At 44.3% G+C, this 17,366-nt stretch overlaps 1 protein-coding gene and 1 pseudogene across 8 annotated transcripts in view; one reads left to right on the top strand and one right to left on the bottom strand.

Annotated features, from left to right (window-relative positions):
- The window catches only part of LOC118703095, a 38,278-nt pseudogene extending 33,468 nt beyond the window's left edge, over positions 1 to 4,810 (bottom strand).
- EPB41L4A (erythrocyte membrane protein band 4.1 like 4A) overlaps positions 4,781 to 17,366 on the top strand; it is a 193,320-nt gene continuing 180,734 nt past the window's right edge. For all 8 annotated transcript variants that reach the window (XM_036409732.2, XM_045571841.1, XM_036409731.1 and 5 more), the window contains exon 1: positions 4,781 to 4,907. In XM_036409732.2, the coding sequence (XP_036265625.1) occupies positions 4,809 to 4,907 (99 nt within the window). In that variant the 5' untranslated portion in view covers positions 4,781 to 4,808. The remainder of the gene's footprint in view (positions 4,908 to 17,366) is intronic.

Genomic DNA, 17,366 nt, shown 5'->3' with positions numbered 1-17,366 from the left:
TACATATTTCCATAAAATTGTATCTACTCTCAGTTTGTTTGTCATTTGACTCATCTACATAGGCTTATTATGACAAAATGTCATCTTAACCAAAGAAAATATTTTTATAAAAAAAAAATCTCTGAAAAGAGATCAAAGGTTTTGACACAGGCTTTAAAGAGACTGTATTATGTTATGCACATGTTGGAAAACTATATGATTTTTCTAGGGGTAGGGGCGGTGGGGTGTGTTTGAATATCTTGTCAATTTATTTCTCTGCATAGTCAGAAAAAATCTTTCTCCAAAACTCTGTGGAAGATATATGTTTATATGTTCAACTTTTTAAGAAAGTGTCAAAGTGTTATCCAAAGTGGTTGTACCATTTTCATTCCCACCAGCAGTGTATGCATACACAAACTTTCCCTCATTCTCACCAACACTTGGTATGGAGGTGCGGGAGCTTGGTATGGTGGCCATTCTACTAGACCTGCAGGTGTCTCTTATGGTGATTTTAATACGAATTTCCCTAATCACTAATGATGTTGAGCATCTTCTCCTGTGCTTATTTTCCATTTGTATATCTTCTAACCCAATTATTCCACTCTTTTTTTTTTTAATTTCAAAAGAAGTAAAATGTTCATACAAAGATATGGATCCTTGTTATAGGCTGAGCTATGTCCCCTCCAAATTTATAGGTTGAATCTCTAGCCCCCAATGTGTCTGTATTTGGAGATGGGGCCTATAAGGAAATAATTCAGATTAAATGAAGTGATAAGGGTGGGATCTTGATACAAAAGGTTTAGTGTCTTTATAAGAAGAAACACCGCCTAACTGGCTTGGCTCAGTGGATAGAGCGTCGGCCTTCGGACTGAAAGGTCCCAGGTTTGATTCCAGTCAAGGACATGTAGCTTGGTTGTGGGCACATCCCCAGTAGGAGATATGCAGGAGGCAGCGGTTTGATGTTTCTCTCTCATCGATGTTACTAATTTTCTATCCCTCTCCCTTCCTCTCTGTGAAGAAGAAGAAGAATCATAGAACTTGTGTTTCCCCCCACACTTCCCAACAAAGAAGCAGACACAGTGGGCTGGCAACCACCTATAAGCCAGGAAGAGAGGTTTCACCAGAAAGTGACTATGCTGGCACCTGATCTTGGACTTGCAGCATCCAAAATTGTGAGAAAATAAGTGTCTGTTGTTAAAGCCATCTAGCCTAAGGTGTTTTGTTATGGCAACCTGAGCTTACTAGTACAATCCTCAGAGCAAGATTTGTAATACTTATAATATTTGTAATAGTGAAAAATTGGAAATTACTAGTACACAAATAAATAGGTAAACAATTGTTGTAGGTACATATAAATGAACTAGAGGTCAGGTGCATGAAATTCATGCATAGGGCCAGGGAGTCCCCTCAGCCCAGTCTACACCCTCTTCAATCAGGGACCTCTCAGGGGATGTCTGACTGCCGGTTTAGGCTGCAGTCGGACATCCCTCTCACAATCCTGGACTGCTGGCTCCTAATTGCTCATCTGCCTGCCTGCCTTCCTGGTGGCCCCTAACTGCCACCCCTGCTGGCCTGGCCACCCTCAATTGTTTCCCCCCTCCTCCCATCAGCCTGGTCGCCCCACACAGCCTGCTGCTCAGTCATTTGGTTGCCCTTCACTAACTCCCCTACCAGCCGGGTCACCCCGTGCAGCCTGTTCAGTTGTGATGGTCATGTAGGCTTTTATATAGGTAGATACTACTGAGCAATTCAAATGGATAAACGATTGATATCCACAACATGGATAAATCTCAAAATAATTATGCTGAGCAAAACAAAACCAGACCCTCCCCCTCCAAAAAAAAAAAAAGTTCACAGCATGATTCCATTTGATAACACTCTAGATCACATGTGTCAAACACAAGGCCCACGGGCCAAATCCGTCCCGCCAGGCCTTGCAATGTGGCCCGCACCGCGCTGTCATTACTGCACTCCGCTGCGTTTCCATCACAATGACAGTTTATGACTGTTCAGTAAACCATTCGGCCCGCGATTTAGGCTGGATTTTAGATTTTGGCCCCTTCTCTGATTGAGTTCGACACCCCTACTCTAGATAATACAGAAAATCGAGTGACAAAAAGCAGAGTGGGGGTTATCTGGAAGGTGAGGTGTGACGAGGAGCAGGAGGAAGCTTTCATAAGTTCCAGAAGGAAATTTTATGGTTGAAGGATATATTCACTAGCTTAATTTTGGTGGTGGTTTAATGAGTGTATACATAGATCAAAATGTGTCAAATTTTACTCTAAATATATGCAGTTTATTGTATATATCAATGGCTCATTAACATTGTTATTATTTTAGCCATGGAATCTTCCCATTATCTCTAGGAAACTCCAATTTTGTGTTAAATGGATTTTTCTTTTTCTTTTCTCTATCCCTGATAAAGAAATGGAAAAGAAAATGCCTCACTAAGAAAAGTTTGTCATTTGTACAGGGCTTCATGACATTTTACTCTTCATTGTGAGGAGCATGGAACAGAACTGCCGCCTCACCCCCAAACCCCAGCCTTTCCATCACCATTAAAGGTAAAACAAAACCTCCAGAATCAGAGGACATAAAACACGTGGCAACAAGACCCAAAACTGGGAAATAAACGATTACACCTGGCCCTATCTTTTGCTTTTGCAAACTAAGGAGGCCCTACTGAATATTATGATAATGAATGAAAATCCGCTCCGAAAATTTTCGATCCCCTTTGGCAATTTGTGCCAGTATTATATTACAGAAAAGAAAAGCCCCCACAAGCAAAGATGCTAAACCTAGAATAAATAAGGTGTTAGCTCACGTCAGGCAAAACTTGGACAATACAACCCGAAGTTGAACAGAGAAATTTGATTAGAAACTCAAAACCTGCTTCCATTTCACAGAAAGCCTGGGAGATCAAATCGGTTTGATTCACAGCTTTTCGTAAAGTTCATACCAAACATGGCAGATTTGCATCGCCCTCTGGGGGGTTGTGCTCTTCATGTTTAGATGGAGCTACTATAGCAGGGAAAAGGGCTTCCCACAGACGGTTCTTTGTGGCAGATCACTATGGAAGGAAACTCCCTCCCAAGTCACAAATTGTTCATTTCCGTTCTACCGCGCTGCCGTTGCCAGCTTTAAAATTATCATTAGTTTATGTGTAAGGTACTATTTTTAAGGCATTTTAAGCAATTTTTTCTTTTTTGAGCTTTGGTTACCTAAGCTTGGAACTCAAAACTATGTCTGATGCCCAAGCTCTTGCACTCCCTAATACGAAATTACAGAGTTTTCTGAGAGGCCTGCCCTCAACGCGGCTCTGTGTCCTCCCGCGCGTCTCCAGGAACCACGAGGACGCGCGTTAATGAACTCCACGCGGGTTCCCAGCGGGAGCGCACGGATTGCACCTGCTGGGAGGCAGCTCGGTCGGGCGGTCCGTGCACGAACCCGAGGACCCACCAGGGGTCACTGCAGCCTCAGCGCTGTCGTGCTCGCCAGTTCCGGACACGCCGTCCGCGCGGAGGGCGTGGGGCCAGGGCGCGGAGAGGCCGGGTCCGCGGAGGAATGCGCTCGGCCCCCCCGGAGCCCGCCTCCCCGTCTCCCCGGGAAACGGACGCTGCGCGAGGGGCCGGGGCTCCCGGCGGCCTCGTGGCTCCGGCGCCGGGCGCGGATCGCCGGGCGGACCTGTGGGCACCTCGCCATTCGCCTACCTCCGCTCCGCCCTCCGCCCCCCGCCGAGACCCCGCCCAGAAGGGGCGCCCCCGGCCGGCGGATCGGCCCTCGCTTAGCTCTTCCAGAGGTCCTTCTGCGGACGCCGGGGCGGACCCAGCCGTCCCTTGGCTGCTCCCGCCCGGGCAGCCGCACCTCGAGCACCGGTGAGAACTTTCCCCGGAGCCGCCCGGGCCTGGCGCCCCAGGGCGCACCCCCGCCCGCCCGCCGCATTTCCAGCCCCGGGGCCCGGAGGCAAGCCCTCCCTCTGAAACTCCCGGGGAAGCTGCCCCCCGCCGCGGATCCGGGGATTCTCGAAGGGAGAGCTTGAACTTGGCCCTTCTACTCGGTCCTCCGCGATGAGCTCGGGGCTCCCCGCCCTGAAGCCACCCTGCGCGACGGGCTGACCTCTACTCACCGTTGGTCTCGGTAGGAACCCGCTGCCCGTTCCGACCGCCTCCGGGCTCCTGGGTGCCCGCGGACCGGGAAGGGATGATCCCGGTGTTGTTGCCGGGACGTCGTGGGTGCCCGTGACACAAAGGAACAGCCCAGCGCTCCCCGTCGGCGGACCGGACCGGACTGGGACCTGCGGGGTGGGGATCGGAGCTGGAAGGGCGCGCCCTCTGGGGGCTCCGCAGGTCGGGAGGAGGAGGAGGTCGATGCGCCCCGGCCGCGCTCCGGTGGTGCGCGGGCGCAGGGGTCTTTAGAGCTCCCAGGAGCATCCAAGTCTGGGGAGGGCCTCGAGCTCTCGTCCCTCCCGTAGCTTGCCTCTGGCTCCCCAATTGCCGGGAGACTTCTGCGGTCCCCAGGGCTGCGGCGGGAGAGGGCGCGGCGTCCCGGCCTTCGGAGGAGCCGGAGCCGCAGGATGTGCCGGGGCGCGCCGCCGCCGCGCTCCGCACCCAGGTCCGCAGGCGCTGCCCCGGCTGCTCCCGGGCGCTAATCTCCGGGCTTCTCCGCACTCTGAGCCCCCCGCCCCGGACCTCGCCGACAGCCGTTCCTGCTGCCCTGGCCCCGGCGCGGACAATGCATTAACGCCTCGGGCTTGATTGAGGGGAGGAGGGGGCGGCTGCGCGCTTGGGTCGCAGTCTCTCGTCCGGCTGGACACCGCCGCCGCCGCCGACATGGGCTGCTTCTGCGCGGTGCCCGAGGAATTTTACTGCGAAGTTTTGCTCCTGGATGAGTCCAAGTTAACCCTCACCACCCAGCAGCAGGGCATCAAGGTAGGCACAGGAAGGGGGCGTGTTCGGGGGTTTGGCAGTCGGGGGGGGAGGAAGGGGGTCCCCGGCTTTGGGAGGGGTGCCGGGTCTCCGCGCGGTGGGAAGGAGCCCTAGCTGCTCCCCCCTCCCCCGCACCCCTGCGCGTAGGTAGAGGGCGGACGTGGCAGTTGTGGGTGAACTTGGAGTCCCCTCCTAAAGGAAAGTAAGTTTGATGTCTCAAAAGATAGCCCACGCACCAACTCTCAGCTGCAACCCACGGTCCTGCATCTGAGGCCAGGAACCTTCTCAACCCTGGCCTCCTCCTAGAGCATCTCGGCCTCCCTCCCCTGCAGCTCCCAGGGAGTCGCAGCATTAAATGTATGGACAGCCTATGGCTCCATCTCCCTCTGCCTTTTCTTCATAGGATCCTTAAGGGAAGTAAAAAAGAGTTCTTGCGCTGAAACACGTTTTCTTGGGCGGTTGTGATTGTGTTGCCTGGCCGCGTCGTTGGGCATGGCTACGTTGGGACAGAAAATCATTTCCCTTTCCGCAAGCCAGCTGGCTGCCTCCCCACATTTAAGTCCACATTTTCTCAGAGCGACTCGGTAATAACGGCTTCTGTTTGTAGGTCGTTCAAGTGCAGTGACTACGGTTAACCTAGAGAGCCCAAACAAAAAGCCTGGGAGATGGCAGAGATCCACTTCCTTCATTTTGCTGGGCTCTTATTGACAACCTGATGGAGGAGGCCTCTGCGCTCCCTCCTTTTGCCCTAGCAACGAGGAGGACGTTACTACTAAGAGGTGGTGGGAATTGGGAGCGGGTTGTTTTGTTTTCTTTTCTCCTTCACTTTTAGGTGGCAGGCATTTTAGATAACTCAGCAGCCAGTCTGGTGGAGGGAAGCGACTCCCTTAGAGCTGGGCGTCTGAGAAATCGGATTCAGGCTGGCAAGTGTCCTTTCCTAGTCTTGTCATCTCAGCAGTGAATCCTCATGGCGTTGGTCCTGGGCATTTCCTTATGCGAATCGGTTTTTACATAGCTTTATGTGCTTTCCAGTACTGCTTCTTGCTAGAAGCTTCAGCTGTGATATGACTATTCTTGGTGTACAGAATTCTCAATTCCCAGGTGTCTCTCTTTTACAAGAAAAAGGGGCAAAAATGACCCCTGAAAGCCACAAGATAAAGTTAACCCTTTCCTTTAGGAGATTGTTTTGAATATGGTGTCCCCAGTTAATTATAATTAGCAAAAGTCAATAAAATACTTTGGGGGAGGGGGAGATATTCATTTTATATTATCAACTTTTCTTTATGTTCGAAAACACCTCCTCTCCCCAAATGAAATCTGGAAAAGAACTTGCCTTGTAAGATTATGTGACATTCTTTGGTGTACTGTACAAATAGAATAGTCAGAAATGACAAATCTATGTATTTTTTAATAATACATATAGATTCTCTTTGGCTTGGGGACAGAAACAATTGGAAAAAGATAACAAATGATCTGATGTTGAAACAACAAAGAAATCTTTCTGAAGTGCAAAGTCTAAAGTCATCTGGAGTGTGAGCTTTCTGTTTAATCATGAAAGCGTGCGTATCCCTGTCAGCTGTGGAGCATGTACATTATTCTGTCAAGAGAGCAGTCAAGACTTGGGATCAAATAGAATAATTTTTTCAAAGAAACACTGGTCCATAATTACTTTTTATAACCTAATGGTGTTTACCTTGCTTTATAAATAGGTTAAAGATTGGTGAGTGATTCAAATGCAATAGCAACTTTATAATGCTGTAATGTTGGATAGATGCCATTTAAATAAACAATAATTTAAGCAGGTTTTTGTTGAAAGTAATCATTTTGCAACAGGCTTGGCCTCTTTTAGTGTCACAAAAGCATGCCACAATTATTCTGATGGCCATATGTGTAACACAGATGTCTGCTGAAGTTAACCACGTTATCTGTAACTACCATCCTATATAATAAAGAGCTGCTGTGCAAATGGTCATCACACCCTTGTCCTCTCATGCCCTGGTGCCAGGGGCAGGGGGACCTGTGGGGCTTGATAGGGGTGGGGCCAGCCAGTTCTGGGTCTCGCATGATTTCGAGGTGCACACTGGTGGGTGGGGACTTGACTCTGGGTCCCGTGGCATGCCCCAGATTCTGACAAGAGGGAGATTTTCATATATATTTTGCTAATTTTCTTTCAACAATGACACTTCTTTATGGAGAAAGGGCAAATAACAATATTAAAATATTTCCTCTAATTAATTCCCTTTTAATGTGCGCAAATTCTGTGCACCAGGCCACTAATGCTATCATAAAATGCATGTGTTAAGCACCTATCTACTTAGGTGTCATTCTTTTACAAGAAAAAGGGGCAAAATGTCCAGCTTCCTGAATGTAGAAAGTATTCAAATATTGAATGGATATATGTATAGTTTGTATATTATTATCCTGTACATACCTGGCATTTTAAAACTCTTACTTTAGTTCATAAATGAAATAGTCAACAATTGCTTTAAAGTTAATAGAATAATAGTTGCTATTATAGTGGTCTCCTCCTACTATAGTACAATCGATAATTTTGATTATCACTAATTAAAGTCAAAGTGAAGCATATGCCAATTAGCCTATTTTCCCCCTAAAATTAATAGAAAAAATCTTTTTATTTTTCAAAAGTATCCTATATAATAAAAGCCTAATATGCTAAGTGTTTGACCATTCATTCGACTGGTCATTATGACATGCACTGACCACCAGGGGGCAGATATTCTGAACTGTAGGTTAGCTTGCTGCTGGGGTCTGGCTGATCGGGCCTGGGCTAGATGGGCTGGACATGCCCTGGAGCCCTCCCACGGTCCCTATGTGGTCCTGATCATGCACTAGTGGAGTCCCTTGGCCTGGCCTGCACCCTCTTTTAATCCAGGACCCCTTGGGGAATGTCGGAGAGCCAGTTTCGGCTGATCCCCGCAGGCCAGTGCACCAGGCCTCTAGTTTCCTAATAATTAATTTGAGATGACCCTCTGTCCATTCTATCTCAAATGAAATAAGATAGCTAATTTTGCATTAAAATTATATTCACAAACTTCATCCCTAATGGAAGGAGTTTTACTGATTCCTGATAGTTACTTAAGAATTTGTTTGTATTACTCTTATGATAATTCCTTATGAGTTAAAAAGGATTAATTTAAGTAGGAGTGTGAGAGAAGCTTTATAAAACTTTTTTTTCCTTGTGTACTATTTTGAAAAACACCCTTTGGACCTAAGTGTCAAATTACAAAGTTGGTTATGAAGTGATTTTCTGCAATTTAGATCAAAGATTTCATCAACTTTAGGAAAAAATTGTTGTTTGTCCCCATGGAAAGCAATTCAGTTTGAAGACAGTAGTTACATATCTTATATGTTAAGAATTTAAGTGGGAAGTGTTTTCCTTTTTTTTAATTAAAAAATAATCTGCCCTTGCCCCACGCAGTGTGGCTCAGTGGATAGATCATCGGTCTGTGGACCAAAGTGTCCCAGGTTAGATTCCAGTCAAGGGCAAGTATCCTGGTTGCAGGCTCCTCCCTGGCCCAGGCTTTGGTCGGAGTTCATAGAGGAGGCAACCAATCAATGTGTTTCTCTCATATTGATGTTTTTCTCTGTCTTTCCCTCTTTCTTCTACTCTCCCTAAAAATCAATGGAAAAATATCCTCAGATGAGGATTAACAAAAAAAACAAAACAAAAAATAATCAGCCCATTCTGCATGGCTTAGTGGTGGAGAGTTGACCTAATAACCAGGAGGTCATGGTTTGATTCTGGTCAGAGACATGCCCAGGTTGTGGGCTCCATCCCCAGTAGGGAGCATGCAGGAGGCAGCCAATCAGTGATTCTCATCATTGATGTTTCTATCTCTCCCTTCCTCTCTTCCAATAAAAAAATATTTTTAAACACATCAAATTTCTAGTTATAAAAACAGTTATGGGATGTAAAGTGCAGCATAGGGAATACAGTCAATACTACTATAATAATTGTACTAGTATATGATGTCAGATGGGTACTAGACTTAATTGGGGCACTTACTTCGTATGTTATATAAATGTCTAATCACTGTGTTGTACCCTTGAGGTTAATAAAATATTCTGTGTCAACTGTAATTGAAAAATTTTAAAATCAGAAAAATAAAACATCTTTGCATTCAGACTAATGTTATGTAGAAACTAGTCTTCTTAACTTGCGCTAGAGGTAATCTCACCTTGAAAACAGGAAGTCTTTTTCATGCAACTTGTAGTTTGAGTCCTATCCAAGATTTAAAACCCAAGTTTATATAAACTGGAAGCTATGGTTGTGTGTTGAGCCCCACAATAGCTTCTAGCTGTTTGTTCTCTTCTGCCATCTCTGTTGTTTACTCAAGTTAGGAATTTCTGCTATAGTTGGTCTCTTGGTTTTTTGAGTAATGTTTGTTCAGGGAAACTTTTATGTCCTTCGTAGTTCTTTGTCCTGGTGGAGGTAGAGAGCTTTCTTCCTGTTCTCTTTAGAAGCAAAACTTTTTGTGGCTCAGACTACCTTTATAGATTGCCATTTGATTAGCAAAGATTTTCAGGGCGGTGGAAATCACAAGGTTTGATTATAAATTTAGTTTTGAAAATTGCTGGTGCAAATATGACCTAGATTGGTATTTTCATTTCAGTAAAATTTTAGTCCTCTGAGTAGTAATATAGTAACTACTGAAATGCTCATTTCCATCTCAGACTATTTGACTAAATGAAACCAATGTAATAGCAAGATAGAAATTCCGTTAACTTTTTAAAGACTTTATTGAGATACTAGAGGCTTGCTGCATGAAATTTGTGCACGGGTAGGGTCCCTGGGCTTAGCCAGTGATTAGGGCCGATCTGTGGGGTGACTGGTGGGGCAATTGGGGTCCCTCATAGGCACTGCCTTTGGCCAGCCTGCCACCACCTCCTCGCCAGCCCTGCCCCCGCCACTGCCACTGGTTGCCTCCCTCTGCAGGGCGACTAGAGGGGGTGATCAGGGAGCCCCTGCTGGCCTGGAGTGTAGACATGTACCTTATATATATATGTCAGTGAAAACAATATATGTCAGTGTCTTTAACTTGCTTAATATTCTAATATTAGGAGCAATATGATAAGTGATTAAAAGCATGGGCTCTGGAATCAGACCAGCTGGGTTTAAATTTTCACCCCTCCGATTACTTACTAGCTGTGGGACTTTCAGAAAGACATTAATCTTCTCCGAATCTCAGTCTCTCCAATTGTAAAATGATGCTTTCTTCATCCCTTCCTCCTCCTCCTTTTAGTGACTCGTTTCTTCTACAGATTAAGTTCAAACTTCATGGTTTATGTTAGCACCCTACCTGATGTAGCTTTGCCTACCCAAATGACTTTCACATGTGGCCTGCCTGGTCTCCCAAACATATCAGACTCTCCCATGCCTTTATGCATGGGGTTCCCACTGAGTGGGGTGCCCTTTTGCCTTTCCCTAAGCACACACTCTTCTGAACTCATCTTTTTGACACTTCAGTCATGTGTCCCATCTGCTAGAAAGCCTTCAACACTACCTGACCAGGCAGAGTTAAGCGCTTGTCAGTGCTTCACGCACATCCTGTTACAGCACTTATCATACTGCAGGCATTATATCTGTGCACATCTGTCTCCTCCAGCAGCCTGCTAGTCTCTACCTGGGATCTGCAGCAGCCAGAGTGCATGCCTCAAGTGATAGAAGCTTCTTAGCTATCATTTGAACAGAAGAATGATTGGAGTGTAGCAGTTGGAAAAGGCCATATTGAAAATCTTCTGGATAATGAGGATCATTACATTTTTACTAGAAAAGATCCCAGAACTACGTGAATCTCACTGTGAAAAAAATCTGTTGCCAAGATACTCTAGTTTTTATGTTGATAATGGGTAGAAAATGAGATGGTGCCATGGATGGTGCATGTAACACATGGAAACGCTGACAAGCAGCTGTTTCAAAAAACACGAGGCACACCGTTTTTGTATTGTGGAGGTAGCTACGAGTCTTTTTCTCTCCTTTTGGAAAATATAACTTGCCCCTTACAACTTGAGAGTCTTTTGGAAGAAGGGCCTATTTCAAGAATGGAGAACAGATTCTCATACTTCAGTTGCTTTTCTTCCTTGTCTCCTACTCTATGAACCGTCTGAGAAAGCGTCTGTTGGTTTTGCAGTGTGGGTTTTCACAACCAGGGACCCTTGGTGTAATTTTTAATTTTGCTGTATCACCCATTTTATTCTTGAAGCTCCATAAACCTCTTTTGACACTGCTTAAGGCTTAATAAAAAAAACAGTGTCAATAAATTAAATATTGGTTTTTTTTATGACAAATGATAAGTTTTTCATTCTGATGCACAGTGTATTTTTCTGCAGGCCTCCTATAAACGTGGCAGGTCAGATATAAGATTTGCCACGGCCCCTCTAGCGTCTCTGAGATTGATTGCTTTGGCCAACCTTTGTCTCCAATATTTTAGCCACAAGTAAAGCCCTTAAGTAAGACTCCGGGTCAGCCTGCCTTGGGTTGTAATGAGTACACCTGCTATTTGCTTCTGCCTCATCAGGTTTCTTCTAATGCTCCAAATTAAGATTGACTAGGTATCTATGATTACTTGTGTAGGTACGGACTAGGTGTTTTTAGATCAGGAGACACTAGTTTAGCTTGTGACTCAAAAAGCCTGTAACTACAGTTCAGAGAGTCTGTATCATCCTCAAAAATGGGGATTGCATTCCTGTGCCCTCTCAGCCATGTGTGTATTTCCTGTTTTGTTTTGTTTTTTTTAAGTGGAACAGCCACTCTTCTTTAATGCTGCCTATTGTTAATAATCAATTTCTCTGTAACTGAGCACTCTTGCCAAGGAATTCCTAATAATCACTGAAGACATGAAAGGGCCTGGCAGGGCTTGCAAATGCGTGAGCAGTTTGTTTTTAAGGAGGTTGACATGCCTAAAGGGAGGAAGAACAAGAGAGATGGTGGCAGGCGAGGAAAACCGAGAGGTGCTGAGTGCTAGCCCCCACGGAGATGACCAAAAGGTCAGTTGGTAGGGCAGGAATCAGCGAACCGAGACCAAAGAGGAAACCACATGCAAAAGGAGATTGTTGAGAAACAACGTGTACAGGAGAAAGCAGTCGTAATGCCGAGAGATTCTCACTTTGTGAGGATGGTGTCCCAGGAGTTGGCGAGAAAGGGCCTTGTTTAGCATACAGTTTTCCATATGGTGTGATAGGAGAGAGGGTCAGGTGGTTTCCTGAGCCAGCCCACCGAGACCATATGAGTGTTTAAACCACCCAGGTCCCACCTTGCCCTCCAGTTAGAGCTGTGTTTGAGAAGCAGGTGGGAGCCTCTGTTGCCTTAATTGTCACTTGTCAAAACTGGTTTTTCTCTATCATCCTCACTGCTCCCACTTCAGCCCAGGCCCTCACACTTCACTCCTAAACCAGCCTCCGAACCGGGGTGCTGTGTGATCACGTCCAGTCTCTCCTGTCCTGCTACCCCGGCCCTGCGTTTAAATCATCTGCCATGCAGTCATTGTGATTAATCCAATGACTCCTCTTGGAACTAGCTTCCCTTTCTTCACTTATTAATCGAGGAGCATGATACCTGCCTCATAGGATGATTGTAAGAATTTGATAAAAGAATTTAGGCACATAGGATAAAAGGTGCCCAATAAAAAGTAGCTATTATTATGCATGGTCTAATATTTGCTAATAAATTTGTCCTAAATTCAAGTTTTGGGGTGTCTGATCTCTCACCCCTGCCCAAGTAGAGGCTGGCTCTCTGAGGGGCATGAGTGGCTGTTAGAAGTGACGGAGCAGGGTGGCTTGATGTTCATAGTGACACGCACTCCTGTGTTTTTTTTCTGAGAGTTTTGTGGCGCTCGCTCTCACATTTAGGTCTATGACCCATTTGACATTCTTTTCCATGTGGATAGCCAGTTGTCTCAGCTCATTTGTTGAAAGGACCATTTTCTCCCCATTGTATTGTCTTGATACCCTTATTAAAAACCAGTTGACAATAAAGTTCATTTCTGGTCTTTCAGTTCTACCCCATGTCTATCTTTATGCCTCTTGCTTATGTTTACTAGTTCCTTAGTACTGGGTGTGTGTGTGTGTGTGTGTGATTCAGCAGAGAAAGCGCTCCCAGTTAAAACAGATTTAACATTTAGTATTTTGAGAAACTTAAATATAGCAGGCTAATTTTTAAGTTGATAATTTTGTATGGCTTGGGAATGATGCTATAAATATTCAAATGGTTCTTGCCAGCAAACATTGTCTGTTTTACCCACTGCTCAATCCTTAAGAACCAGTGCCAGGCATACGGTGGTGCTCAGTGAATTTTAGATATGCTGCTGTTATTGCTTTGGTAGCTTGAAACCTTGAATATTTTGATTTTAAAAAACTTTTCTATATAAGCTTTGAGTGTTGCTAATTACATTGTTGAAAGGATTTGCCTTTGGTTCTTGTAGACTCAGTAAATTCCTTGGTGGAGGACTAGAAAAGGTATATTTGTATATGTTTTATGAATAACAGTTTTGATAGGTGAAGGTGTAGAACAGGGGTGGGGAACATCTGGCCCAAGGGCCATAGAAGGCCCATAAAATCACTTGGTCTGGCTTGGCCAAAGCACTAGGGGTGAGTTAATTAAATGTTTGACCAAACAGAGAAGGCTAATTTTTAAGTTGATAAATTTTGTATGGCCTGAGAATGGTATTATAAATTCAAATGGTTCTTGACAGAAAAAAGATTCCTCACCCCAGTAGCATGTTAGAAATCTGCTACCTTGAAGCATTGAGAAATTGCTAGAGATTTCCCTATAGAGTGTTTTCCTCGTAGGAAAATAATTTAGTTCTAAACACATTCACCCTCCCCTGCCCTTCGTGACTTCCTTTCAACCATGAACTTCCAGGATTTCCAGAAGGATTGCAGGTTAAAGCCTATGTGACAATGACGGCTTTATGGGATTGGACTAACATTCTCTATGACTGAGGGAAGTTGTAGCATTCTTAGTGGTCCTGAAGCTGGCGTAATAGGAGCTTTACAGCTTTGTCTGGATTGTACATTCTAAATGTCTGTGGTATTCATTCAAACACCTGAAAACGCCACTCGATGTTCAGGCTACCGGCAGTACATTTCCCCTCTGTGAAGAAAATCCCATTAGTGCCATAGCATTACAAAATCTTCCACACAAACTAGTGTCTACTTGCCATGGCTTTTTCTTGCCAGCCACTCATTCTTTTGCCTGGTAGTTCAGTTGTCTGATTCTCTGCACCAGACCCATGTATGGTCACATGGCCTTAGTCATTTCAGTCCCATGATGCTGCCTGAGAATGCAACAGACACAGGGGGAGAAGGTGGAAGAAAAGTCATAAATTACAACCAATTGGATTTCACTTACAACAGAAAGTTCGACCTGGCATCGGAATTGTCTGATCCTCCCATTCTCCTGATGAGGGAACGGGGACCCAGTAAACGGCAGTGGTGGGCCAGAGCCCAGCACGTGATTCTAGAATAGAACCCTGGCTCTTGGTTTCCCACCCGATCATTTTCTCAGTGCTTACCCACCTTCAGTTTCTTTGCAGCATGCCAGGGAGGAAGGCTGAGAGCTGATTAGAGAGGGAGAGGTCAGAATTTGTTGAAAATCATTTAGGTTTACTGCTAATCCCATCTCCTCCCAGGCTCCCAACCTCTTCCTGTTCCCTCCCAACTGCTCCTCTTAAATCAAGTCTTTATAGGCCTAGGACCTGACCTGATCTGATTATTTTCTGCAGTCTTGTCATTTGTATTTGTAGAATTCTTTCTGGGTAGATTATATGAAGGAGAGTTCCTTTTGTCTCAGGGAATCTTTTTACTTATTTATTTATTTTCCTCCAATTTAGAAAAGAGTTGGCCTATGTGGAACTTCTTTTCAGAACAATGTTTATCGCATCGCATTTTAATTTTTTGAAAATGCGTATTGATCTAAAAGGTCTAGAATTTATTTAGCTTCAGAACTTATATCACTCAGTTTTTCCATGGTCTTTATTTTGTAAAAGTCCATAACTGAATTCTTACAACTCCATCCTAAATCTCTCTCCAGGAAAGAAAATTAAAAACTGATTAGTGACCCTTTTTATTGCTCTGGGGAAGGTGCGAAAAAAGAAAGCAGAAAGGCAAAATTGCTCTTTCCTTGAAAGGTTTCAGTCAGGGCCAGTCATCAGGAGGCCAATAGATCTTTCCCCCTGATAATGATTATTTCGTGCTTCTGCTACTGTTTATACGGGCACTGGAAGATGTGCAAAACTTCCAGAATTCCTCAGAGAGCCAGCTTCTTTTTCTTTCAGATGCACTCTGTGTTTACATCATGTTCTAGGGCAATTATTTGATAATAAATAGGTTTTGCGTGTGAGGGTTTAATGGGGCTCTAGGCCAAGGCAATGTATCTGTAATTGGAGGTATGGATTTGTGAACTCAATTCTACAATAATTTACTCAGAGCTTGTTGTGTTGTGGGAGCATCCAGGTTCCTGTGGGGGTGATGAAAAAGAGGGGAAATTTCTTATTTGTAAGAAGTTTAATTTTTAAGTGGAAGCTTAGTTATAAAACAGAGTACAATACAAGACAATTTATATCAAGTATTTGGTTATATTGTGGAAATCCTGAGAGCTACAAAAATTCTGAAAAGAAATCCTTAATTAGGAAACATGTTTTAGGAAAACCGAATACAAGTTCTCAGTCCCTTATCTGAAACTCCTGGGGCCAGGTGTGTTCTAAGATTCAGAATTTTTCAGATTCCAGCAAGGTGATGTGGTATATATACCACTCATGACACAGTATCTCTGGCCAGGACTCGGGTGGTACTTCCTAAAACAAGCATATTAGTATTCATGCAGCTCATCAACTGTATATCCACAATACGTGGGGGTAAGTAGAGACTCTTAACTGGCCTCACCATCCCCAGATGACCTGGGCATAGCTTAAGTGAAACCTCCTGAGAGACCCTGAACCAGAATCCTCCAGTTAAGCCGCTCCTGGATCCCAGACTCACGGGATCTGGAGGTAAATTTGTTCCTTTAAGCTGCTAAGTTTGGATATAACCTGCCACATAACCATAGATAACTAATACTGGGACAAAATCTGTTATAACCTGGCATAAGACTACTAAGAGACTCTATTTATCCCCACTTATTGTGGATATACAGTTGATGAGCTGCATGAATATTAATGTGTAGTCCTGGCCAGAGATACTGTGTAATGAATGGTATATATGCCACATCACCTTGCTGAAATCTGCTTTAAAAAAAAATTATGTCATAGTTTATTTACAGCTCTTCAAAAATTTAGAGGTCATAGCTGAGAATAAATCCCTTTTCATTTCCGGTGGTCTGGTTGTAGCTTGCCCGTTCAAGCATAAAAAGCTAAGTTCAATTTAGATAATCTTGGTCACTTGATGAAGATATATTTTTTAAAAAAAGGAAGCTTAGATTTGAGGAACTGGGAGAATTTACTCATTAAAATTCCTTGTAGGAGTAAATTATGAGTAAAACAAATGAAGATTTGCAATTTTTCTGTTAATTTTAGTGATGAAGACACTGAGTTTATTGTGATGTAATCTTTGTAAGAATCAGAAGAGCCTTGTTTTGAGTCTCAAGAGATCTTTAATAAATCATTATCTCCTAGCCGCTTTGTCCCACAAACCCTAAAAAACTTTCCCTTAGACTGCCTTGAAGCCATTGCCTCACCGGGGAGAGCAGGCTGTGACGGTGCCATGGAAACATCAGTATTGACACAGGCATGATGGGGACTCCCAAAGAGCACGGCTGTAAAGGAAACCAGACCCCAGGCTGACAGCCCATCAGGCTCCTCGGGTCACACATTTCCTTTGTGAGTGATGTGAAGAAACTTGGGCTTCTTGTTTGTTTTCAGGTTAAAAAATTCTTGAGTTTTCCTTCTACTTGAAAATGCTACACTGTGAGTGTGTGTGTGTGTGTGTGTGTGTGTGTGTGTGTGGTGAGTGTGTGTGTGTAGGAGAAAGCTAAGTGACCTAACATTTAAATGTCATTGTAACATTTGGGATCAGTTGTGTGGTCAGTTGTGTTTCGGAGTAAATACTACATGACTGACTATTCTCCAGGAAACCATTATCTCCCTTTTAAATACTGTTTTTAAAAGATGAGGAGTATTTTTGTCCCGAAACAACATTTTCTTAATATGTTAAAACAGGGGCAACTGAGAACAGGTGTGTATATTTAACAAGATATACTGGTGCCTTGCTTTACTTAAGGCATTATTTTATTGAAAAGTTTCATTGTAAATGGATTTGTGTTTTGCAGTGCTTCCCATCTAGGGTCATTGAAAAGTTGAAAACAACACGGGGAGGTGGGGATGTTTTTTACTCCCAGGGGGAGAGAGGGTGGTGATTTTTGTGTTGAATCACTCACAGTTTGCTGGGTCTTCCCTGCACTTTTTCACTTGCTGCTGTCACTGCTGTATTGACCAAAGCCATATTCCC

The sequence above is a fragment of the Pipistrellus kuhlii genome, unplaced genomic scaffold (assembly GCF_014108245.1).
Source record: "Pipistrellus kuhlii isolate mPipKuh1 unplaced genomic scaffold, mPipKuh1.p scaffold_m20_p_4, whole genome shotgun sequence".
Taxonomy (NCBI): Eukaryota; Metazoa; Chordata; class Mammalia; order Chiroptera; family Vespertilionidae; genus Pipistrellus; species Pipistrellus kuhlii.
The sequence above is the reverse complement of the archived record's forward strand: the minus strand, read 5'-3'. Positions and strand labels throughout refer to the sequence as shown.